The sequence below is a fragment of the Macaca fascicularis genome, chromosome 9 (assembly GCF_037993035.2).
Source record: "Macaca fascicularis isolate 582-1 chromosome 9, T2T-MFA8v1.1".
In the NCBI taxonomy this organism is placed as follows: domain Eukaryota; kingdom Metazoa; phylum Chordata; class Mammalia; order Primates; family Cercopithecidae; genus Macaca; species Macaca fascicularis.
In genome coordinates this window covers 69962681-69990022 of record NC_088383.1, presented here as the reverse complement: position 1 = coordinate 69990022, position 27342 = coordinate 69962681, and the positions used below count along the sequence as shown (strand labels likewise).

Here is a 27342-nt window from a genome sequence, read left to right as displayed (position 1 = left end):
TTGCTATAGCATATATTTGGGCTTAATTTTATAACTTTGTTTAATGCTTTCTTGCTTTTTCCTTTTTATTCTGGGTTTTATGTGTTTTCATCTTATATAGAGGTTTGGAAGATTGAAGTATTTTCATTAATTGTACTAGTGATAATCCTTTTGTTTATAAACTATCTACTAAATCCTATATTCATCTGTCAAATTCAAGAACCAGTTTCTAATGAGAAACCTAAATTATCTGGACTTTTCCTGACTTTCTACTTCTCTGTATTTATCTGTGTTTATTCCTTTTACCTGGTTTTATGCTATCAACATATTAAGATAAAATCCAGATTTTTAAAAATATATAACCTTTCCAGACTTTGAATTTAATTTTGTGCCCATGTTGCAACAGTTCTTCATATATTTTCCTAAAAAGTTAATTGATTTCAAAGTTCCTTGCCATTTTCTTTATAGCTTAGCTATTACAGTTTTGATTTCACAGTCTTGAGTTCTTGATTTTTCTTTTTCTTTATTAGTTGACAGACATTCATTTTTTGTGCGCTTTCTCAGGAAGAGAATAAAAATGATTAATGTTTTTATGATTTTAAGCTTAGTAAAATGTCTTCCTGCAGCCTTTTTACATGAACAACTTGGACATAAACCTCTTAAGTTATAGACTTTTCTAGTCATTGCTCTGGACAAATCGTTTCATTGTCTTCTGACATTTATTTGATTTTGCAAAGAAGGGTGAGGCCAGCCTTATTTTTGCTACTTTAGAGATAAGCTTTCATTCCTCTTTTCATTTTTGTAGGATTTTAAATTTATCATTGAGATTTAAAACACAATAGAACTTCCCTAATATTTCTAGTCACTAAAAAATTTCATTTCATTTGGTTCTCACTAAGCCATTTTACTTAAAGCCTTATAAGCATATAAAACTTATAAAGTCTTTCTTTCTCTGTGGTAATTTCTATTTTATTAATTCTTTTGTGATAAATTTTCTGTTCCTGCTGCAGTAACACTTCATCTGGATCTAAATTGTCCTCCATGTCTGTCATCTTCTCTTCTATATTTTTCCTCTGAATATTGAGAAATATTCTTTAAACTTTTTTCACATTATTATTTTACATTGTTTCAGTTTTACTTCTGTTTATATTGCCTCAAATATGGACTTTCATTTTACCATTGGATTTTGGATTTCCTTGGTTAATTTCTTAATCCAGCCAGTTTCCTAATTATCTCTTCATTCATCTCAGAATAATTTTTCCTTTGACACTCTGATTCTCTTTTACAGAGTCTGTTTTATAGAGTTCTTGAGGATAGCAAACAGATGAGTTCTAAATCTTGCTTTTGTTTCATGTAAAAATAAAATTTCAAATATATCCTCCTCATCTGAGTCAACATGGAAGAGCTCCTATTCTAGATGCTATGGTTGTCTTTTTTCGTGGAATCCATAGTGGCAGATGTATACATGTGGTTTTCTATGCTCATTTTTGAATAGGGAATGCTGTGCTCTAAGACCAACAAGCAGGTCCTGTGGTGTGTTCCTTGTTTCTGTGTCACTCTAATTTGATAGGATTCTACTCTTGAAGTTTGAAGTGATGTAACTTAATTTGGGATGTCTAGGAAGCATTCTTCTGTGTGTTTCTGATTTGCATTTTTATAGACTTTTATTGACAGCTGGATATTTTGAGCAAGCTAGGGAGCCAGATGGACTTTTCCATTTTCCTTTGAACGGTGCTGCATGTGAAGACTATATTCTTCAGGAAATGCTTCTTCAATGCTTTTTTTTTTTTTCCCTGGTGGGGGGGTGGAGGGGATGGAATTTCGCTTTTGTTGCCCTAGTTGGATGCAATGGTGTGATCTTGGCTCACCACAACCTCCGCCTCTTGGGTGCAAGTGATTCTCCTGCCTCAGCCTCCCAAGTAGCTGGGATTACAGGCATGTGCCACCACACCCACCTAATTTTGTATTTTTAGTAAAGACGGGATTTCTCCATGTTGGTCAGGCTGGTCTCGAACTCCCGACCTCAGGTTATCTGCCTGGGTTGGCCTCCCAAAGTGCCGGGATTACAGGCATGAGCCACCATGCCTGGCCCAGTGTTCTGTCTTTACCCATTTATAATTATTTTCTTCAAAGGAATGACCTATCCCTAAAATCTTCCTGTATTTTCTTCATTGCTTGATTGAGGAAGTATGAAGAGAATTCTAGCCCTCTGTGGTTCTGAGGTCACTTGCCAGATGGCTCATCAGCATGGATAGGAAGTAGGTGGCATCTTATGACATGCTTTAAGTCAACTAGATTGCCTATGCCTGTGTCCTATGCTCTTACTCTGCTTCTTCAAATACACCTAAGTGTGAGGGAGCATTCAATTTGGATGTAGACAATAATATATGGTAAGAAGCCCTGGGGTCTGGGTCAGGGCCTCAAGGTCCATCTGATTGCAGTGGGGGTGTGGGAAGGCCACGTGGGGTCCAGAACACTTAACTCTCTTTTAAATGAAAGACCTAATCACTCACCTGTTTCTGCTGCCCTCAAAATTTTAGAAAATTCTGAAATGGAATAAAATTAAAACTTACCTACTCCAACTCCTTTAACAGGCAGATGGTGTGAAATTTAAGATGGGCACTGAATTAAAAAAAAAAAGATATCATCAGGTAAAGGTGAGAACAGAGGATGCAGATGGCTAGAAAGCTGGTACAAAGATGTGAAGTAGAGGGTCTAAAAGAAAGCCAGGAATAGCGGACATATAGTGGGCTAGCAACAAACTGGAAAGCAGTGTCCAGGAAAGAAGATATTTTTATGTTGGGGTAAGGAGTTCGGATTTAATTAAAGTGTTATTGGAAGGCCCTGGGGGAGGATGGTTTAAAAAGTTAAGTAACCTAATATGATCAGTTAACAGCAAAATGTTTGCGTATTTTTTTATTCACTCATACACTTGTATATGCTTTCATTCATTAAGTAAACCCATATTTATCAAATAACCACTACATGTGATGGAGTTATATCCTAGGATTCCAAATTCCTAGTATAAGGGGTATTTCTCTTATGTCATGCAACTTCTCTACCGGACAGTAAACTTTGGTGGACAGGGTCTGGGCTTCTATATATTTGAATCTCCTATGACTTAAACAGTCACAGGAGTACCTGACTTGTGGTAGCCCCTAAATAAATATACTTGATATATGAATGATAAGTAATATTCTATAATGTTCACAGAGGTCTCTGAAATAGAAGAATATTGCTAAAACATAGTTAAAGATAGTCATCATTAGCAGTGACCAGGATTTCCTACAGGGCAGAGTTCCATAAAGCTCTTGCAAGGACTGATCAGTGGGTTGGATCCATTGAGGTCTTTTAATCAGGCTAAATATGCTGTCCCTTCTATGCATATAGTTGCTGGGATTCTACCATGCAGGTACCAGTTTGGCCATGTGGATATGAAAGAGTAAAGATTTGTCTATTGAGTTGCCAACTAAGGTGTAATGAAATCTCATGGCTAAAGTGTATATGAATTCAAATAGGAGACAAGCCGTTCACCTCTACTGGGGGTTATATGACATACAGAGTCTTCTCGTAACATGTATTCCCAAGACTTTCAACAGTGCAACATCTGTTTTATTCTGAGGGAGCTATGATAAGCATCTGCTTAGAGGAATGATCTGAACAAAACCAGGGCACATTTGTTTGCCATGCTATAGATTATCTAGTCTTACATTGTTTATGAATAAATCATGCAGGATGGATAAACCGGTAACCACAACAGCATGTTTCATCCTGTATTTAAGACATTAATTTATGCATTCATATATTTTTCCTGTAGACACTAAAAAATTTATGTTTTAAATAGAAGATCATGTAGATTTTGATGTAGCTCAGCAGTTGGATGTAGATTCCAGAAATTCCTTTATTAAATTAGAGCCCGGTTGGCTGATTAAGGGTTCTAATGTTCATAATTGTACCATTCGATGCATTAAGTGAGCCAAAGATAAAAATACAGTGTTTTATGAGAACATAAAATGCATATCTATGTATGTATTCAATGTTTGTATGAGACATTACATTTAATCCTCAAAACTCATTTCAAAGTTCATGTCATGAACGTTTACAAAAGTTCAGGAACCTCTTAAAGTCACACAGGCAATTAGTAGCAGGGTCTGAACTGAGGATCACATCTTCTCAGTCATAATCTAGTTTTCCTGGCTTACCATAACAGCCGTTTCATTGATAAGTTATTTTGAAATCACATTTGGGGGCTATCACTCACATGTAGTATGAAGCTAAATCTAGAATAACATTCATTTTGAATTCTTTGGTCTGTTACACATAAATAGTTCTTAGGATGAATCACGTAGATGGAGGAGAAAGATATACAAAATGTTGATCTTTGGGTGATTGCATTGAGGATTCTAATCTCTATTGGCATGCTAAATGTTAGAATTGAACTAAAAAGAGTCGCTAATCATATTATTTCCATAGTGAAAGTAGCAGTGTCTGCATTGTATCCTCTTTTGTTGTTTAATGCAGACTCCCTAAAAAGGCAGATTTTGGTCACTCTGAGGCTGCATTATTCTTTGTACCAACTTGGCTATCCTAAAACGAGGAAAACAAGCAAGCAGAGAATCGAGACATAGTAAATAAACATTCTTAAAACCCACATGTTCCTTTACACATAAAGAAAAAAAAATGACCCAGTGAGAATTGGAGGTGATTTGGGTCTGCATTCGCTCAGCTAGACCAAGCTGTTCTCACCGCCACCCCCCACCCCGCCCGACTTTGACTTCCTTTTTATTTGTATTTTTCCATTTCCTTTCCCTGGACCAGATGTGTGGATTCCCCTGTTGTGCCCAATGACAGAGTAGACTTTTCTGGAAACTGCCAGGACTATTTGTAATCTCTTGACTTTACAGAGGTCTCATATGCTGAGAAGGACAAATTCTGATGTTTCACAGCAACAGGAAGAGGGTTAGGGATGTTGAGAGAAGGACAGTTTGGGTGGAGTTTTCACATATGTTTCTCTTTGATGGAGAATCCAGGGCAGGGATCTGGTTTGACTGGGGCCAAGTTGTATTTCTGCTCTCTTTATTCCATGTGACTTGAGAGAGCAACCACATGAGTACAGAGTTTTAGCTTGAAGCATGACTTCCTCATCCTAGAATGCCAGAGTCGGAGAGGCCATTAAAGGTCATATTGTCCAACTTCCCATAAAATTAATTTTAGATGAAGTCTGCAGGAGAGAGCAAGAGAGCCTCTGTTTATAGAATAAATTGTCTCCTAGAATCTAAAACTGTCTGTTGCCCATTGGATCAACATCTATGGCCATCCAGAATTGGTGAATATTATAGAAAGAAAGTGTGGGATGGTATTAAAGGACATTAGTTCAACTTGTCACCCAATGCCCAAATCCCTTGATTAGAAATGGAAAATATAAGATATATTGATGGTATTGAATTGGTATGAAATTCTGAAGGTTTTAAAATGCTATTTATCCCTAAGACCAAAATAAGTGAACCCTGGGCTTGGCTGGTCACCTCTTCCTGCAAGGTCCTGAGGTAAGAGTATGCATCGATGCTAATCCCTGATGGGATAAGACTTTGATATTAGCCAGGGCCTTTAGGAATAAAAACACTGATGGGCTAGGATGAATGTCACAGGAGGCCCCTTACCTTAGTCAGCTTAGGCTAACTTAAGGGTCTACGCTAGAACAAAAGCAGGCCAAAAGGTCTGTTCTCCTTGTGGTCACCTCCAAACCCAAATCCAAGTTGCAAATCTTATCACTTCTCTGTGAGACAAGGCCTTGCACACCAGTTAGCAGCAGATGAAAGCACAAGAATTAGAGTTTGTGGCCCATCGTCTGCCATGGATGTATAGGGGAAGTGGCAGGGGATAAGAGGGTATATGACAAGGGTAGGTGTATCTTCTGGGACCATCCTACTTAGGTATGTGGGAGAGGAGAAAGCTCCTGAATAATGGAAGGGAATGTCCCAAGGGATATATCCTGTTATTACTCTGGCTGTGTGGCAGAGTCGGGTAGTAAGGAATCTAGAAGGGCCACGTCAACTTGTATAGGCCCAGTGCTTCCAACTGTATGCACCACAGTGAAGAAAAGGTATTCTATGCTGGTCAACCCTGCTAGTATTTCTCCTCGTCCTCCTTAGGGGTTGGGTTGTTGGGCTTGGGAAAGGGTATGAATATCCCTCAGAGAACATCTCCTTGCATAGCATCTGTACCCAAAAATAGTCATTCGGTCTCCACTTTGTTCCTGATGTCATCTAAAATAAGGAACAACAAATAGCCAGATTCAATTTCAGCATTATGGTTTGAGCAAGGGCCTGGCTTCTAGAGTGGGATGTGTTGAGGTCATTTTCCCACTATTTGTATTTAACTCACCAAATATATTCTGTAATTGGACATTACCAAGCAAAATGTTCCACTCTAAAGTTTTATCATGGAGGCCAAAGAGCATGTTCAGTGTCTTCCAAGTTCTCAAAGGAAGTAGTAGTGGCAGGGCAGGCCCTGAGCCGGAGCTTCCCTGTGACTATGAAAGCAGTCGCAGAGGACCATGTGATGTGGCACCAGAGCACATGACTCAGATGTCCATTGAAAAGCTGTATTTGCTCAGGATGATGGCTAAGAAAAATGTCTTATGCCCTTTAAGAAAACGGTCTTGTTTTGAGGTGAGGTGATCCTTACATTTTCATAAGGTAGCTACTGAAAATACGTTTTCATTTTCTTTATGCAGACCAAGGAGTAGGCCTTCTGAGAAAGTTGCACTTTTATTTTAAAAGGGAGGGAGGGAGGGAGGGAGGGAGGGAGGAAGGAAGGAAGGAAGGAAGGAAGGAAGGAAGGAAGGAAGGAAGGAAGGAAGGAAGGATTTCAGATGAAAGCCTGAGATGCAGATTTGAGATCTTAAAACTTGAGGTAAAAATCAGCACTCTGATGTGCCCAGCCTGTCCTTTCTACCTTCCCATTGTTAACAGGTTTTCTTTTCCAGCTCTTGAAGGAAGACTTTCATTCTTACTATATCACCTCCTTCTTCCCTTCTTTTTTATTTTTTGGGGGTCTGAAATAGTAATCCTACAACACAGAACTTGGTTGAAATTCTGACTGTTTTAATCCTTGCCTTAATTTACTGAGGTTAAGTTGATTATAGGAAGTTGAGTGTTGGTTTTTTCAAATTGTGGTCTTAGCCGTAACTCCGACTTTGAACCTTTTCTGCAGTTCCATGGATGTCTGCGGATGGTCAGAGTCACATTTCATTGTCTCCAAGAATTGTCATGACCCTGTCTTTAGTATTCCCTCAGGCTTCTCTTTACTACAGATCAAGAAAGTACTTGGCAACAGTCTCCCATTAGGAGAGAGCATTTAGGGTTTTAGTTTCAACTTTTCAAAGTTTAATGCTTTTCCGTTTTCTTTTCTCTGCGTCAGCCATAGGACAAGTAATGTACAGTTGATCTTCCATATTCCCTGATTCTGTGTTTGCAAATTTGCCTGCCCACTGAAATCTGTAGCCCCAAATCAATATTCATGACACACTTTCTCAGTCATTCATAGACATGCACAAAGCAGTGAAATGAGTTGCCCGATGTGCATGTTTCCAGCTGAGGTTGAACAAGGTGACACTGCTTTTTTGTTGCAGCTCTCAGACTGTATGCAAATGTCTTTCCAGTGGTCTATGTAGTGCTATGCTTTTCACATGTTTGTGTTTTGGGTGATTTTGCAGTTTAAAGTGGCCACGAAGTATCATGCTGAAGTTCTGTACGGTATTCCTAAGCCCAAGAAGGCCATGATGTGCCCTGTAGAGAAAATCCATTTGTTAGATAAGCTTTCTTCAGGCATAAGTTATAGTGCTATGGGCCATGAGTTCGACATTAATGAATCAACAAAATATCTTAAATAAGTTTTCTTAAACAGAAATACAGAAACAACAAGGTTATGTCTCAATCAATTGACAGAAATGTTGTGACCAGAGGCTTTCAGGAACCTAACCCTGTATCTTCCTGAGGAGCAATGGTTCAGTATTTGCTAATTCAGTGTTTGCAGAGACTTTATAAGGTATAGCTGCTGCAAATGACAAGAATCAACTGTAATCATTTACTAAGTGTCAGCTGTAATGATGAAGATAAATATTCTAGACTTCATATGCCAGGAGGGATGTGCATGCCTTATATACTCTATGGACATGTTACAGTAAGGGAAATAGGAGGGTTTCCCCCTCAACCTGGAACTCCTCTAACAAGCCAGATAGAAATGCATCATTTTTTAGGCCATTTCACTTGGATCGAAGCTTGTTTTCTTTCACATTCCTAGTGCTTTCAAAAAAAAAAAAAAAAAAACTTGGCTATTTAATTAAAAAAAAAATTAGCCTCACTGTTTTGTGTATATTTGCAGTCTGAGCACCCATAGAGGAGAGTCACCCCTCTCCTCCAGACAAGGGTGGGTTGTTGAATTTTATATGGAATCTTGACATTGCAATAAATCTCTGAACCTGAACCGGCCTGCACTGGATATTTAATACTGTTTTCATTTCCAATACTAATCAATCTTGGAAGAATGTGCTGTTATTTTTTAGTTACATGTAAACATTTAGATGAATATAAAATGGCTTATTGATAGCTTATATGCAGGCAGTTTATTGATACTTTTGTCAAATTCTGTTTGATTTGTTGATTTGGCCATCGTACTGCTATGGATGTGGAGTAGAACCAATGTGACATTTTTATTTCCTGGCAGTGGTGCCTGAGGATGAATGGGATATGGGGAAGCTTGAGCTCTGTCTTTTGGATGAGAGCACTATCAGGGCCTGATCAGCCAAGCTCCTTTCTTTAAGGAATGACCTCAACTCTGTTTCACATCAGATGCAGTTTGGAAGACCCTACAGGCCATTGCACATTGTATCATTCATGTGGGAAGCCCAGCTGAACAGGGGCCACAGAAATCTCCACTATGGAACACTTCTGGCTACAGAGTATTATTTTGTTTTATTCTGATTTTTTATGAAGGTCCCTAGTAGGCACCTTTGGAAACTTTGAAAATATATTAACAAGATTTGGTATTTGGCGCACAGATACTAATAAGGCCATTTTCCTCAGCCTGCAAGCCCAGTCTGAGACTTTACAACCTTTCTCTTTCTGATGGCGAATTCCAAGTGTCAAGACAAAATAGCACTAAGAAATCAGTAAAATGTGACGGTTTTACTCAAGCCTCTACTAAGAGCCTAGCCAGATGCACATTTCTTATTCCTTTTGGTAAATAGATTCAGATTTGGTATGATTCAACGAACTAAAAAATATCCCCTGCTCAAAGCTTGTCTATGCCTGCTAATTGCATGAAGCTTAACAGATCCTCCACACACAGCACCAAATAAGGGCTGGCTAGAAATCAAAACCTCCTTGCCAAGCACTTTGGATTTTCCAAAGGAACTGTAATGTTCCTGGAGATGTTTATTAATGGAAATGGGGAACTTTGTGGACCAGGGTGAAGTCACAGAGATTGATAGCCTGTTACTAGTGTTTATTATTTTTGACTGCAGGTTTTGAAAGCTTTTACTCCTATCCTCCCTAAAAGGAACTTTCTCCATCACTTGGGACTGAAAATGGGGGTGGGGTTCAATACCTCATGGCGCAATCCAAAATAGACGCACAGAATGTTAATAAGCCCAGGATTTTGCCCTCTGTTCTGTGTTGCTCTGCCCCAAAATACAAAACCTAATTAGTGCATCCAGAGAAGCGTTAAATGGATTTCATGCTGTTTAATAAATGCTTTACGTGCTTTGGTGCCACTGCGAAATGTGTGGTTGAGTGAGGGTGGGAATAGGGAGAGGAAATGGTTGCTGTAAATGCCTCCTACCAGTGTCAAGCACTTTAGGATGAGCATCAGAGATGTGTGCTTATAACTCAGGGGCTTCATGTTTTCACCCAAATTTTCCTCCTTTTGGCTAGCCTGTCATTTTCCTTTTGGGCCGGTTTTTTTTTTGTTTTTTTTTTGTTTTTTTTTTTTTGTTTTTCTGCCAGACATAGTCTCCAAAGGCTCGACCCGTAATTGTCCAAACTCAGAATAATGAGAAATTGTGAGTGACAGATATATACTGAGTACTCACTGGGTGATGAACTCTGAATGGGACATGGGAATTAGAAGGTGTGGCTGTTGCTTCTGGAGAGCTTATGTCCCTTTGGGGAAGACAGAACACACAATGTCCGATTTTCAAGGTAGATGCTCAGTCTGATGTTCAGAGCCTTTCATAATGTGTCCCCTATTTAGTGACTGGCCTGGGACATCTCTTCTAGAGGCTGGTCTATATTGTCTTCTATGTTGGTCAGTGGTTGTGAGTAGAACTGCCGGGAGAGCTTGGAAAAAGCCGCAGTGTTCACACTGCACCCTCTATCAGTGCTTTGAGACTTTTAGCCTGCATCAGGATCACCCAGAGGATGTGTGGAAACACACATTTCTGGGCTTCACACCCAGCATTTCTAAGTCAGCAGGTAGGGGGCTCTAAAAAATGTGTATTTGTAGAAGTTATTGCTAATGCTGCTAGTCCAAAATCACACTTGAGGAGGATTGGCCTTCATCAATTACATCAGAATTGCTGTGTGGCTTCAGTATTTATGTAAATTTTTCTGATGATTCCAGTGTGCAGCCAAGACGGAGATCTGCATTCCACACATTCTTTAATGCATGTGGTGAAGACAGATGATCACACACCATGAATGCCTCTGATTATTTTCCAGGATTTAGCTCTTTTTCTCTGACTAGACAGTAAAAGTCGTAATCGCAAGAACTGTGTATCTTTACCTTTTCTTGATTCTTTCAGGGTGCCCAGCTCAGGGTGGTCACACATAACTGTAACTTGAATAGTGTTATCCAAGGAAACTTATAAGGGTGGATGGGAAGCATTGTAGATGCCACCGGCACTCTTCATTTCCCTACTCTCCAAAACCTGAGGAAAGTTCTTTGCCTCTATTTGTGGACTCTAAGATGCATTGCAGAGCTACTTTCTCTCTCCTCTTCCCTCCATAGGGGAGGGTGCATTTTTAGCATTTACTTTTAAAGAAAGCACCTGTAAATAGTACTTTATTCATAGATAAAACCTGCATTCACATCCTGGCTCTGATGTTTCTTCTTATATGATCTTGGTGACACTACTTAACATTTTCAAGTCCCCATTTATTCATAAATAAAATAGGTACAAGAACATCTCTTTCACAGACTTCTGAAAATTAAATGAGTTTGTGCTTAAAACACTTCTAAGGACAATATAAAACACAAAAGGCACTGTGGGCTTTTTGTTTATAACCACATTGTAGCAAACACACATTTTTCCTGGAAAGATAATGGAAGTGCTCTTGGGTTATGGGAAGCAGCAAGGGGAGATGAGCAAATATTTGTGCCTCATCCTGACCTCACCATGCATGGTGTGAAATGTCTAGGTATGCCATCAAGAACCAAAGTCCTGTGTAACAGAAAATCTCCAGTGAGCCTGTCATGAAGATGGAGACAAGCCTCTGTTGAACTTCACTGCCAGTGAACTCTACTAAAATGTCAGTCCTGTATTCGCATAGCTTATTAGTCAGGGAGCAGGCTATGAGCACTGAGATTTCCACAGCAACCTGTTGGTGCCTTTAGTGCATTGCTTCCAGACTGATTCCCATGAAATAAAGAGAACTAGCATCGTACTTACTGGTTCTTCACAAATGTTCTTCCCCATACGTAGAGTGCCTTAACTCTAGAACCATAAATGTGTTTTCAGAATGCAACAAGATTGCATAGTTGTGTAATAAAGCTCCTGATAGAGTGATAAAGATAGGAGGGGGAGATGGTGAACTGGGAGAGCCAGGAATCCTCATCAAACTATTATGGGAGGCTCTGTCCTCTGAGAAGTGTTGTCTTAAGAAATTTCCTTGATACTCAAAGGGTGTTTTACACAGAATCACTGAGGCTTTTGTTAAGAATGTGGACTCAGGCCAGGTACAGTAGCACACACCTATAATCTCAGCGTTTTGGGAGGCTGAGATGGGCAGGTTCCTTTGAGTCCAGAAGTTCAAGGCTAGCCTGGGCAACATAGAGAAACCCCATCTCTACAAAAAATACAAAAATTAGCCAGGTGTGACGGCATGCACCTGTAGTCCCAGCTACTTGGTGTGCCTTGACCTCCCTTGAACCAGGGAGGTCAAGGCTGCAGTGAGCTGCCATTGTGCCACAGAGTGAGGATCACAGAGGGAACCCTGTCTACAGAAAAACAAACCAAAACCAAAAACCAAACCAAAACAAACAAACAAAAAAAAACAGAATGTGAACTCAAACACTCAGACAATACCCTAGACCTTCTGAATCAGAATCTGCATTCTTTTCCAGGAGTGCCAGGCAATTCATATACACTTAAATGTTTGAGGAGAAAGATAGAAGAGTCTCGTAGAACTAGACTGGGATTTAAGAGACCTGACTTGGTATTCTTTTAGTTCCATCTTCACCTCAGTTTCTCCATATGAAAAAAAAAACAGATGAGTAGAATAAGTTCCTTCCCATCCGTTGACAGGAATTGGTAGTAGACGAATCCCCATAGAAAAACTTTAGAAGTCTAATGTCCAGAAGAACCATCCTCTTCCTCTTCACCCAGCTCCTTTTTGTTAACATTTTTGGATGCCCATCTCACTTGCAGCTGCTTTGGAGCTTGGCAGTTATAGTTAGATGTCTCAGCAGCTTCCAATTCCCATTATGAGAAGTTGAAATTCTTCCATAGGTACACAGTTCTTCTGGCATCCGGCACCATCTCTTCCTATGCTGAGTGGAGTGTGGTCTGGCTTTCATGGGAGCCATTTCCAGCAGTACATGTGAGGAGAGGACCTGTCTCTTGGCTGCTGGGAAGCACTCCAGCCAGACAACAGCCCTCTCCAGCTACTCAGCGCATCCCACATTGGACAACTGGGAAAGCGCACAGGGAACAGTGGGGGTTGTTGAGCTCAACGAGTGTTTCCTATAGTGCATAATTAAAGAAAACACCTGTGTAGCTGCTAAATCACTTCCTGCTGTTCCCCTGTGCAAATGCTGTGCTCAGTAACCTTACAAGTGCCTCATTCCTTCTACCCAACCAAGGCAGTGCACAGAGCCACAATGCATAAAGCTGGCAAGTTGTTAGTTCAGGACCCCTTAAAAGATCTCTTAAGATTGATTTGTTACTAGTCCACGGGGTCCCTTGGTTAGCCTGGTGGCATTTTGCTAGACTGCAGCTTCAGGGAGGCTCAGGGATGGGCGGGGGGCCTACTCTCTCCAAACTGCCCTTCTTTGATCAGCCCTTCTCTGTATCCAAGACAGGCCCATGGAAGAGCTCTAGAGCTGCAGGAGCCAGAAAACCTTAAACGACAACTTCAATACTGTAATGGTGAGCCAGATGCTTCCCCAGGGAAAACAGCCAACAACGGTGAAATGAGATGCAAGTGGGACCTATGGATTTTGTTTGAAATTCAGGAAAGGGAAGTGACAGTAAATCAAAAGGAAAAGCTATCATTCTAAACAGGCCTCTTCCTGCTGCTGAAGTTTATGGGGTACTTGGGTTACCACTAGGATCTTGTGGGGCCCTGGCTGCCCAAAGTGAAGAAGATAGACTCCCCTGTACCACCAGGTGGATTGGCAACAGGATTCAGTGTAATGACAGGCTAGCTTTGTAATTTACTTCTTCCAGGGCAAAGCAACATGGCTTTCACTGCAAGTTTTAGAGTGTTTGAGCAGATGAGTGAATGGGCCTAAGAGACCCAGTGAAGAGGATTGCTGGATGTTGGGCGGGGAGGGGAGGGGGTTGGGAGGAGGGAGGGTAAGGGGAGGGCTTTAAAGAAACAGAACTGAGGAGAAAGGACAGCTGCAGATTCACTCAGTCTCTGCTGCTTCACTGCTTTGTTCTCTTCATAGCCTTGGTCATAACTGAAATTATCTTGTCTACAAGTTTGTCTGCTTGTATTTTATGTATCTCCCAAAATAGGATGTGAACACTGCAAGAGCTACACTCTTATCTAACTTGTGCAGAGCTGGATCTTCAGAAATAGTTCAGTGCCTGGCACACAGTAGGTACAAAATACATTTTTTTTTTTTGAGACGGAGTCTTGCTGTGTCACCCAGGCTGGCATGCAGTGGCGTGATCTTGGTTCACTGCAACCTCCACCTCCCAGTTCAAGCAGTTATCATGCCTCAGCCTCCCGAGTAGCTGGGGTTACAGGTGTGCACAACCATGCCTGGCTAATTTTTGTAGTTTTAGTAGAGATGGGGTTTCACCACATTGGCCAGGTCATCAAACTCCTGACCTCAAGTGATCTGCCTGCCTCTACCTCTCAAAGTGCTGGGATTACAGGCATGAGCCACCGCGCCTGGCACAATAAATGTATTGAATGAAGAAGTGAATCTTTGGTATGTGGGGACTGTGATCCTGAATTATTTCTGTTTTGGTGACTTCAGAGCTGGCATGGATTGTCTTTATATTTTGGTGAATGGTGGGTAGGAGTGTTGCCTTGCTTCATGGGAAAGGGAGCACAAACAAAAATGTAAGGCTGTCTTCTGCCTCCCCAAGCAACTTTGTAGAACTTTTTGTTCTCTCTGTCTGCTAAGACCCTTGCAAAGACACCTTGGGTATCCTGTTATAAAGCCTGCTGTTATAAAGCAGGCACACATTAACACACTGTGCCTGCACTCTACTAAGTGGAAAGTGGGGAGTAGATACAAAAGTGACCATTTTCTGCTCTCAAGGAGCCCACAGTGTGGTGGAGGCAGCAGGCATGCCAAATAGACAATGAGTCCATTTGTGCATAAGGGCTATGATGGAGATGTGCATAAGTTACACCTGGGGAAAACACCTTGGACTTGGGAAGAGAATGGAGGAAAGGTACTAATAGCTTCCTGAAGATATTCTGAATCTTTTTGGTTTGTTTGTTTTTTGTTTTTCTGAGACAGAGTTGTTGCCCAGGCTGGAGTGCAATGGTGCAATCTCGGCTCACTGCAACCTCCGCTCCCAGGTTCAAGCAATTCTCCTGCCTTAGCCTCCCAAGTAGCTGGGATTACAGGCATGAGCCACCACGCCTGGCTAATTTTATATTTTTAGTAGAGACAGGGTTTCTCCATGTTGGTCAGGCTGGTCTCAAACTCCTGACCTCAGGTGATCTGCCCGCCTCGGCCTCCCAAAGTGCTGGGATTACAGGTGTGAGCTGCCGTGCCCGGCAGATATTCTGAATCTTGAAGGAGGAATAGGAATTGACTCTGGGCTTAGCTGGCAGGGAAGGGTATTCCCAGAAGAGAGATGAGGATTATGATGCATACAGGCCAGAGAACCTGGTGTGTCGGGAACTGCAATTGTAAGTTATGAGTGGATAAGTGGTGAGAGACTAGAATGGCCTGATACCCAGTCAACATGCCTACAACAGACAGGACTGGGAAAAGAGCTCCTTGGTGAGGACAGCTTCTCAGACATGAGCATGGCCAGGGCAGTTAGGTGAACTCTAGTACAGATGTACGCACTGGACAATTTAACTTAGAACTATTCATGTGTCCTTACAAAAGGATTATCTTTCCAGCAGCTACTTCCTCTCTTCCAGCTCTTCTGTTGGCCACCTTGTTGTTTACCCCTTTGAGTAAAAATAAGCAAAGAGCCAGAAGAATGAGGTAACCTCAAATGCCTCCTTAATTTTGTTTTTTGAGCAGCCCTGTCTGAAACATTTTTTGAGTTAGAAATCTGAAACAAAACAAGGCTTCCAAATGATTCATGGGTTTCCATTATTCAAGTTTCCCTCATATCTTCATCACCATGTAGGTAATGGGTGTGAATCTATGTGTGGTCATATACATATGCTTGATTATATCATCATCTCTTGGAGGACATGTGACACAGGAAGACAATAGGGCACATGATATACTCTTTGACTTAAGAGTAGCTTCTCTCTCCTCCCTGTTTCACTATGGCTTTGTGGACATGTGGGCACACAGAAGAAGCAGACAGCACTGCAGAGGCTGTGCTTATATACATAATTGCTTCTCAAGGCCACAGATAAGAAGATGGACAGGATTGATGTAAGTCTATATTTTGGCAGACAAGAACTCTTGGTGGCCTCTCCATTCAGTGCTAGAATATTCCTACTATCACACCACTTAGTTGATGTTTGTGATTTCAAGCGTTCAAGTGGTCAGCTCCTCTGATCCCACTCCTATGACACTAAGGGGTCACCAGGAATATTTGTGGCTATGGGCATATGAGCTCCAAGAAATAAAAGATTCATTAAAGGCTGCCATAGATATTTTCTGGTTCTTTTGTGACTTGAGCTGAAATTGTAAGACCTGTGTGTGTCATTTCCTTTCTATAAGTACTCCAGTCCCCCCAGGAGCAGCCTCCTGCTCCACTGCCCTTGGAGCTATCACTACTGCCGTAAGAACCAAGGACAGTAGCTATTTGTTCTCCTGAGACACTTGGTGCACTATCCACAGTGACCCACAGCAATAAAGTTAATTTCAATACAACTACCTATGGCAGAGGAAAGTGGAGGAGGTGTCTAAAACAACCCTGGAACCCCATCTTTGACGATCTGTTTTGTACGACCACTTCTGGACACTAGTGTATGAGTTATTTTTCAGAGATAATTTAAGAGAATTGTTTAAGTAGGGTATGAGTTTTCTAGGGCTTCCATAAGAAATGCCACTGACTGGGTGATTGAAACAACAGACATTTATTTTCCTCCAGTTCAGGAGGCCGGAAGGAAGCCTAAGATCAAGATGTTGGTGGGGTTAGTTTCCTCTGAGAACCATGAGGGGAGGAGTTGTTTGTGGCCTCTCCCCTTGCCTTGTAGGTGGCTGTCTTCTCCCTGTGTCCTCACATGGTCTTCCCTCTGTGCCTGTATGCGCCCTAATCTTTTCTTACAAGGACACCAGTTATATGGTATTAGGGTCCACCCCAATGACCTCATTTTAACTTAATTCTTTATAGACACTATATCCAATCATCAGTCACTTTCTGAAGTTCTGGAGGTTTAGAACTTCAGCCTGTGAATTTTTGGCGGGGCACAGTTCAGCCTGTAACAAACAGATATAGGAGGACTGAAAAGGCAAGGAGGGAACTTTGAAATAACAAAGATAGTAATTGCAAGAAGCAACTACCCTAACCTTAGGACTAGAGGAATAAAAGAAAGAGGCTGGAGTCCTGAGAACTTAGCAGCTTGCAGAAGGAGTCTTACAGGACTGGTGCCCAGAACTCTGAGGGGCAGAGGGTACGATCAGCTGCTACTGGCAAGTATGAGGGGTAGACAAAGAGACAGATTGCCGGGACCATGCAAGAAATGGAGAGGAGCATGTCCTTTCTCCCTCCTTTCATCTTCAGATCTTGCTTTTGTGCCCCTCATAGGCAGGACCTAACAGGTATCCACTGGCAAAAAAGAAATGTAATCTGCAGCCTACCGCATGACAGGCCATGTTATTGAAGGATGGATTTTAACTAAGAGACAATAACTTTAATAACACAGGCTGGGTGTGGTGGCTCACCCCTGTAATCCTAGCACTTTGAGAGGCCGAGGTAAGTGGATTGCTTGAGGCCAGGAGTTTGAGACCATCCTGGGCAACATGGTAAAGCCCCTTCTCTACAAAAAGGACAAAAGTTAGCTGGGCATGGTGGTGTGTGCCTGTAGTCCCAGCTACTCACAAGGCAGAGGCAAGAGGATTGAGCCTGGGAGTTCGAGACTGCAGTGAGCTGTGATCACACCACTGCACTCCAGCCTGGGTGGACAGAGTGAAACTCTGTCTCAAAGAAAAAAGAAAAGAAAAGAAGCAGCACAGATTCCTTCAGCTTCTTTTAAAAAGTCGTATCTTGCTCTATAGCCTTGCTTTTATTACTTAGCAGCACATCATGACAAAGTCTCCAGTGTCCATCCTCTTCCACAGGGCAAATTCTAATGGCTGTGGAGTATATTCCATCATAAGGATGTATCATCACTTATTTAACCAACTTCCTATTCTTAGCCATTCAGTGTTTTAAAATTTTGCCACTCTTATAAACGGGACTGCAACTCAATAAATCTAAGCACACATCCTTAAGTAATCCCTTAGGATTAATTTTTGAAGTGGAATTACTAAATCAAAAAGTATGAGGATTTTTCAGGATAAAAACTCACTTTTCTAAGCTAGGGAAAACATGAATTAAGTATGGCTTCTGTCCTATAGTACAGTAGGGTGAGATTACAATGCACTAGAACGTTGGGTTGAGGCAAGGATTTAAATATTAGTGGCCGAACCTGAGTAATAGGATGTAATGATTTCAGAGTGAAACTAGGCATACCCTTTATGAAAGCATTTAAAGGTGAGGGGACAGTTAACAGTAGCATCTGCCCCAGCTGGTGGAAATACCGTGTTGTTACTGATTTTAATGCAATTGCATTCTTAGCAGAACTAATTTTGTAAAGCATTTCTCTAAATAATCCAATTTTACTTGGTGCTTATGGTTGGACAAAGGCACGGCAGGTTTTGTATCAGTATTTATGGAGTGTAGCCTTGTAGGAATTACTCTGGCCAGAGGACATTGCTATAAATCTATAATGATGGTTGTGTTTTTGATTCCATCTTTAGTTTCTGAATTTCAGCCTTTGTAATTAAAAATCCATATCATAAAATATTGGCCTGTGACAATTTTATTTTTCTCCTGGGATGCTATGATTTTTCTGAAGTATGCCTTGCTCGGTCCTTTGTGGAGGATAAAGGTCTGGGGGGTTTTGAGCTGGGTGTTTGGAGCCCATCTTTATGACAGATATTTGGCGTGCCAGCCTGGGTGCTACCCTTGGAAGATTCGAGTCCAAGCTTTTACTGGCTCCCTGAGGACAATTCTGAGAAAGTTACTATCCCTTGTGCTGGTTTCTGGTGCTGGGTATATACTTGCTTTTGTAAGACTAAATAAATTGATAAATTCAGCTGATTCAGAGCGTTTACATAATCTTTCCAATGTCAACAGTCATTTAAATTATCCTAACTTTATACTGAATCTCCAAAATCCAATTACTAGCTAATAATAATTGTCAGTTTTACTTTAAACCTTTAATGATAGGTCACAAGGGAAGTGTAGCAGCAGGATTAAATCGCAGTAGACTGTAGCTATGCCCAGCCTTAAATTACTCGCCTCTTATCTCTGGCTAACAGAGCCACTATATGTTTTGTCACCATTTTTGCTAAATAGAATAAATGTCACCAAAATTAATTTCATCTCCCTTAAATTAGCTTCTTAGTGTGATTTCTCACTTCAGTCAAAATTTATTTCTTCAGGAATTTAATTTCCTTCTTCATCTCTTTTATTCGAGAGAGCGAGACTGTTCCGGAACAAATGTCTTTTAATCACTGGCTGGCAAGTTTTGAGGCTTGCTTTTCATTAATAATTGCTGACCTCTTTAGGGGGAGTGTTGGAGGATATTTCTGTTTTATTTAAGCTATTGTATGTTTTTAAACAGAGTAGACTGGGTTGTTTCTGAATAGTCTTAGAGAAGCCGTAAACCTTGCATAGACCAGGAAAGATGAAGTTACCACAAAGAAAACATTTTTTTTCACGTGAGGGATGATTCAGCAGGGAGTTTGTAATTAGCACTTTAGTTGTTTTTCCTACTTTTTAATCATTTTCGGGTATATACATCTGACAATAGCTATCCTTTAAGTAAGGCGTGTGTTTGAAAAAAAAACTGTAAGGATTTAAAAATTAAACTTCTCACAGAACACATGAATACACAGAAGGCTCACCCAACTCTGAAATGCATCCTGAAGATAGGATGGTAGCACCTGTAACAAATTCCCTTTGCTCATCAACATAAACCTCAAGGCACTAAAACATGTAGAGTCATGGAGAGGGAGAAGAGAGAGGAAGTGAGACAGAGAGGGAGAGGGAGAGATCCATTTGTAGAAAGGCACAGTGCGAGGAGCTCTGTGACCTGCTCCCCAGTGAAGCAAATGTAACTGGTGAAGATTATGAAAAAATATCCAACCATTCAGAGTCTCTGGATATTGTACTAGGGGAATATAGCAAACGAAGAAACATTTATTTAAGAAAATCTACTAAAACTCAAAAGGAACAACAGGATTCTATGGCATTTGAACCATAACCTGTTCCTTTCCTCCTCCCCCCAGCTTACTTTGAAGGAAGCTCTCTATTCCATGTGTGTGAGGCTAAGAAGGTGGGGCTCCATTGTCCCTCATCTCTCAATCAAGGGATATGGTATCTTACCCAGAAGAGCAGGCTGCCAACATTTCTTATTCCTTCCAACTCTGAGATGCAGAAGTTAAGTTCCTGGTGAGGGCAGCCAAGAAGTCAGAGACTGCTATTCTCTACCCACTCCCCCAACTCAAATGTGGCAGTTCTACTGCAGGTGAAGCTAACTGAGAACACTTGGGCCCTCGTCATTCTTACTCAAGAATGATGGGGTAGAGGGCCCACACTGGGAGAGGCAAGCTGAGAGGACCAGAGAGTGTCATATCTGCCTCAGTGTCTGGAGCAGTGGCTTGGAGGTTTTTCTCAGGAGGAGAGGCAGTCCATAAATACACAGAGCTCTGAAGCTCTCCTTAGGGGAACTGTCTTTGAAACAGAGTGAGGGAAGTTCAAGGCTAAGGGCACTTTTTTACATAATGAAGATGTTGGTGGTAAGTAATAAAGAGGAGACTAATAATTCCATGACAGTAAGAACTTACACCAGAAGCAAGCAAGTTTACTAGAGAGAACCACAGAAAGAGATAGATAAGAACTCTCCTGGGTTCACAACAAACCTAAAGCACTAGCCTCAAAAACTTCCCCTACCCATGTACAATTCAGTGGCATCTATAACATTCACAGTATTGTGCAATCATCACCACCATCTCTTTCCAAAACACTGTCATCACCCCAAGAAGAAACTCTGGAATGATTAAAGTAACAACCTCCCATCCCTTCTCCCCTATGATAGTGGATTAACAATTAGCTTTCATTAGAAACAACGGAGACCAGAAGCCAATAGGATGACACATTCAAAGTGCTGGAAAAAATAAAAATAAAAAAACTGTCAAACAACAATCTTATATCCAGCAAAACTATCTTTCAAATATGAAGGTGAAATAAAGACATTTCTAAGTAAACAAAAATTGAGAAGCTTTATTTGCTAGCAGACTTCCTTTACAAGAAATACTAAGGGAAGTAATTCAGGCTGAAAGCTGTACACCCCAGACATTAATTCAAAACCACATGAATAAACAAAAAGCACCAGTAAAGGTAATTATATAATAATAAAAAGATAGTACAAATACATATTCCCCTTTCTGCCCTTAACTAATTTAAAAGCAATTGTATGTAAGCATAAAATTACCATATAATCTAGCATTTTTTATTTCTAGGTATACACCCCAAAGAACCGAAAACAAGAACTCAAACAGATACTTGTTCACCTATGTTCATAGCAGCCTTATTCACAATGGCCAAAAGGTAGAAACAACCCAAGTGTCCATCAAGGGATTAATGGATAAAAAATGTTGGATATCTGTACAATGTAATAATATTCAGCCATAAAAAGGAATGATGTACTGATATATAATACAATATAGATGGAAAAAGATTATTCTAAGTGAATTAAGCTAGACTCAAATAGATAAATATTATAGGAATCCACTTATTTGAAGTATCTAAAATAGGCAAATTCATAGAGACAGAAAGAGGTTACCAAGGTCTGGTAGCAGAAGGGAAGAATGAGAACTTGCCAGGGAGAGAAGAGTAGGCAGTTATAGTTTAATAGGTACAGAATTGCCTTTGGGATAATAAAAATATTCTGGAAATGTATAGTGGTAATGGTTACACAAAATTTTAAATGTACCTAATACCACTGAATTATGCACAATAATGACAAAAATGGTAAATTTTGTTATGCATGTTAACCACAATAAAAATAAAAAATAGTTAATTCTAAAAAAGCAATTATATAAAATAATAGGTATGTAATTATATTATTGGGCTTATATGTAAATATAATATATTTGACAGTAACAGCACAATGGAGATGGGTGGGAGGAAACCTGTATTGGTGTAAGGAAATGGTACCAGATGGTAACCCAAATCTATAGGAACAAATGAAGAGAATCAGAAATGATAAATAGAAAGGGAAATATAACAAGCTCTATGAATATATGTTTACTCTCTTCTACTCTCTTAGCTTCTTTAGTAGACATAAAATTATATAAATAATAAAATATGTTGGTAAGTTTGTAATATATTTAAATATAATGTGTATAACAATAATAGCACAAAAGGAGGAAGATGGAACAAAGCTGTATAGGTGCAATTTTAAAAATTTTTGTGAAATTAGGTTAGCATATATCTGAAAGTGATTCTGATAAGTTAACCACTAATAAAATGTAATAACTCAAAATATAGTGAAAAATTATTAAATAAATTATATTACACTAGAAATATTTGCTTAAGGCAAAAGGAAGCAGTAAAGAAGGAACAGAGAAACAAACACACATGGGGCATATAGGAAGCAACTGAAATGGAATATGTAAATCCTACTATATAAATAGTAATATCAAATATAAATGGATTAAGCAATTGAATCAGTAGGCAGAGGTTTTCAGAATGGATAAAAAAACAAAATCCAACTATGTGTTGTTTACAAAGCACACACTTTAGATTCAAAGATACAAATAGTTTGAAAGTAAAGTAATTGAAAAGATGTATCATGCAAACAGCAACCATAAGAAGATTGGAGTGGATATAGCAATAACAGAAAAAAAAATAGACTTTAAGACAGAAAAAGTTACTAGAGAAAAAGAGAGAAATTTTGTGATGATAAAAGTGTCAACTTGTCAGGCATGTGTAACAATGATAAACATATATACGTGGCTACATAGCCGCAGAGCTCCAAAATACATGAAGGAAAAACTGACAGACCAGAAGGGAAAAATAAACTTTCAACAATAATAGTTGTAGAGTTCAATATCCCACTCTTAGTAACAGATAGAACAACTAGACAAATTATCAAGGAAATAGAAGACTCGGACGACGCCATAAACCAACTTGACCTACCAAACATCTGTAGACCTTCCACCCAGCAACATCAGAATGCACAATCCTCTCAAGAACATGGAATATTCTCTATGATAGACCATGTATTAGGCCATAAAACAAGCCTCAATAAACTTAACTGGGTAAATCATGCAGAGTATGTTCTCTGATAACAATAGAGTGAACATAAAAATTAATAAATTTGGGGAATTCTCAAATATGTAGAATATAACACATTGCTGAATTACCATTAGTCAAAGAAGAAGCAATAAAGAAAATGGAAAAACACTTTGAGATGAATGAAAAAGACACACAACATACCAAAAGTTACAGGGTGCAGCTAAAGCTAAAGTAAATAGAGGGAAATTTGTAGTTGTAAATGCAACTACAAACTGAGAAAACAGTTACCTATTCAATAACTTAATTTTCCACCTTAAGACAGTAGAAAAACAAGAGAAAACTAAACTCAAAGCAGATAGAAAGAAACCATAAAGAGCAGAAGTTAATGAAATGAAGAATAAAAAGCAATGAAAAAAATTAATGAACCCCAAAGTTTTTCATTAAAAGGATCAACAAAAATGCCAAGTAGTTAGCTAAGATTGACCAAGAAGACTCAAATGATTAAAATCAGGAATTAAAGACAGAACATTACTATCAACCTGACAGAAATAAAGGATTATAAGGCAGTACTATGAACAATTAAATGCCAACGAATTAGATAACTTAGTCGAAATGGACAAATTTCTAAAGACAGACTCAAGAAGAAATAGAATATTTGAATGGACCTATAGAAAGTTAACTGATTGAGTTGGTAAACAAACAAACAAAAAACAACCAACTACCTACAAAAAAAACCCCAGGCCCAGAGTTTACTTCACTGGTAAATTCTATCAGGCATTTAAAGAAAGCAAATGTTAATTCTTCACAAAGTCTTCCCAAAACAAAGGAGGGAATACTTCCCAATTTATTCTCTGAGCCCATCATTTTTCTGATTCCTAAACCAGAAAAAGGCATCATAAAAAAGAAAAATATGGTATTTCATGAAATGAAAAATCCTTAACAAATTATTAGCACATCCCATCTATCAATATGTACAAATATACACAATGACCAAGTAGGATTTATTTCGATAATGCAAGATTAGTTTAACATTATAAAACCAATTAACATAATGCACCATATCAAAAGAATAAAGGACAAAAAACACATGACTATCTCCATACCATTAAAAAATATATATTTGACAAAAGTCCACATCCACACACATTCATGATAAAAACATTCAGCAACCTAGGACAAGAAGGGAGCTTCCCCAACATGATAAAGGACATTTGTGAGAAACTCTTGGTTACCATCATACTTAATGGGAAAAGATTGAATGTTTTCCCCCTATAATCAGGAACAAGAGTGAGAAATCCACTATCTCCACTTTTATTTAACATTACAGTTAAAGTGTTAGCCCAGAAATTAGACAAGAAAACAAAATCAATTGGATGCAGATTGGAAAGAGAAGTAACACTATCTAATTGCAGATTTTGTATATAGGAAATTCTAAGGATTCTGCAAAAAAAAGAAAAACTACTAAAACTAATAAATGAGTTCAGCAATGTTGCAGAATACAAGACCAATGTAGAAACATCCATCGTATTTCTATACACTTGCAATGCACAATCTGAAAGTGAAATTAAGAAAACACGTCCATTTATAATAGCATCAAAAGAATGAAAGACTTAGAAATAAACCCAACGAAAGAAGTACAAAATCTATACCCTGGAAAACAACAGAAACTTTGCTGAAATACAATTAAAATAACCTAAATAAATAGAAATACATTCTATGTTCCTGGATGTGAAGACAACAGTTCTCCACCACATTTGATCTACAGGTTCAACATGATTGACTATCTAGTCACAATTTCAAAACTTACTAAAAACTACAATAATCAAGGTGGTGTGGTACTGGCATTGGAATACACACATAGATCAAAGGAATACAACTGGGAGTCCAGAAGAAAGTCATTACATTTACAGTGAATTGATTTTTGATGAGAGTACAAAGATAACTCATTGGGGGAAAGAATAGTAATTTCAACAAATGATGCTCAGGTAACTGGATAGTTACTTGCAATAGAATGCATTTGGAACCTCGCACCATATACACCTCACACCATCTACAAAGTTAACTTAATATATTAATAAATCAAAGCCCGGATATCACCACTAAAAGCATAAAACTCTTAGAGGAAAATATAGACATAATTCTGTGTGACTTTGGGTTGAGGCAACAGTGTCTTACATATGATATCAAAATCACAAGGGACAAAAGAAAAAAAATAAATAGCTTGAACTTCCTCAAAATTTAAAACTTGGGCGCCTCAAAGAACATCATCAGGAGTGTGAAAAGATAACCTCTAGAATTGGCGAAATTTTTATAAGTCATATATCTGATAAGGTATCCAAAATATATAAAGAACACTTATAACTCAATAATAAAAAGGTAATTATTATCTCATTTTAAAAATGGGCAAAGAAATTGAATATATATGTCTGCAAAGAAGATATAGAAATAGCCAATAAACACACCACGAGAGGCTCAACATCATTAGCCATTAGGAAAATGCAAATCAAAATCACAGAGATATCACTTCACATCCACTAGAATGGCTATAATCAAAAAAGATAAATACTAACAAGTATAGGGTGTGGAGAACTAGAACCCTCATACATTGCTGTTGAGACTGTAAAATTATGAAGCTGCTTTGGAAAACAGCTTGGCAGTTTCTTAAAAGGTTAAATATTGAGCAATTCCACTCCTAGGTATATACCCAGAAGAGTTGAAAACATACATACACAAATGCAAACAAAATTTGGTCATTAATATTCATAGCAGCATTATTCATAATAGTCAAAGAGTGGAAATAATCTAAATGTTCATCAGTGGATGAATGGATAAATAAAATGCAGTATATTCATACAGTAGAATATTTGGCAATTAAAAGAAATGAAGTACTGACATATGCTACAATGAGGGTAAACCTTGAAAACATTATGCTAAGTAAAAAAACCCAGTTACCAATGAACATATATAGCTTAAGGTAAATTCATAGAGACCAAAAGAATAGTGGTTGCTTAGCGATGAGGGGGCTAGGGAAAAGAGTCAGACATTACGAGGGTGGGCATGGGATTTCTTTTGGGGTTGATGAAAGTGTTTTCAAATTGTGGTGATGATTGCACAGTGAATATGCATGAAATTTTGAATATGTATTTTAATGTAGTAAATTTTATGCTATGTTTATTATATCTCAATAAAACTTTTATTTAAAAAAAGACAAAAATAGAAGTTGGAAACATTGGATGCAATCCTACATTTGCTTTTTCCAACCAATATGATTTTGGAAAATTTTCTTATTTGTGGACCTTAGCTTTCTTATCTTAAGATGTTCGTACCAACAAGATCTTAGAGGAGGTACTTGGCAATGTGGGGCAAGGGAGAGGGACTTTATTAGTGGTTACAGTGACCAAAGAGGGCTCCTCTCACAAAGCCAGCTTCATGGTGTGTAACCTGTGCAGTCACACCCCACGCCATGCTCAGAAGGGCCCAAGCTTAGTTTAATTCTCTGCTGTATGTTTTGAACAAGGGGTCCTGAATTTTCATTTTAGGGGGTCCTATGAAGAAGGTAACCAATTCTGATCCTACTTATAGTGAGAAGGGGCTAGGAAGCCTTTAATATCCTACAGAGCATAGGGCAGCCCTGTGCAGTGAATAATTGCCCTGCCCAAAATGCCCTGATGAGAAACACCGAATGCTAAGTCATGGTTGAATTCTGAAGGGCTGCAATTTTTAACTAGCTTACTAGAACCTCATCTGAAATGTTCAAGAATAGTGTGTGTTTTTCAAAAAAGTTGCTTTGATTTATTTAATGTACCTAAAAAAGAGTATGACGGGTCTAAGGCAATTGAACATTTAGTTCCTCATTTTTTTTTTCCTGAGACTGGTAATATATCCTATATGAGCCTTATATGCTTTGACCTTGCTTCTCATCCATTAAGTGGGCTGTTGAAGTTTAGATGATTATAGCCTTAACTTATTTTATTTCTGATTATTAGATTTGTTAGGAAATTGACAACTCAGTAGGCTCTGTGGCAAAAACAATTATGATTCCTGGAGAATCTCTGATGAATAATAAAGTTCTAAGCTAAGCATTTTACTTACATGATTTCATTTAATTTTCCCATCAATCTTTTAGGTTGATCATTATTATCCTAACTTTATAGATAAGGAAACTGAATCTCAGAGGGCTTAAGAGAGAAAGATTAGATGAAAATGATGTGTCTTCTTTTTTGACTTCTCAAGTGCTATTAGAT

At 39.0% G+C, this 27342-nt stretch overlaps 1 protein-coding gene across 3 annotated transcripts in view; it reads left to right on the top strand.

The window, feature by feature from the left end:
• Positions 1-27342, top strand: part of LRMDA (leucine rich melanocyte differentiation associated) — a 1123874-nt gene that overhangs the window by 1012279 nt on the left and 84253 nt on the right. The window contains exon 7 of one of the 3 annotated variants that reach the window (XM_065520858.1): positions 13278-13330. The exons of the other annotated variants lie outside the window; for them this stretch is intronic. Coding sequence (XP_065376930.1) covers positions 13278-13300 — 23 coding nt within the window. The 3' untranslated portion in view covers positions 13301-13330. Of the gene's footprint in view, positions 1-13277; positions 13331-27342 lie in introns of those variants that run through there. 3 annotated transcript variants of the gene reach the window in all.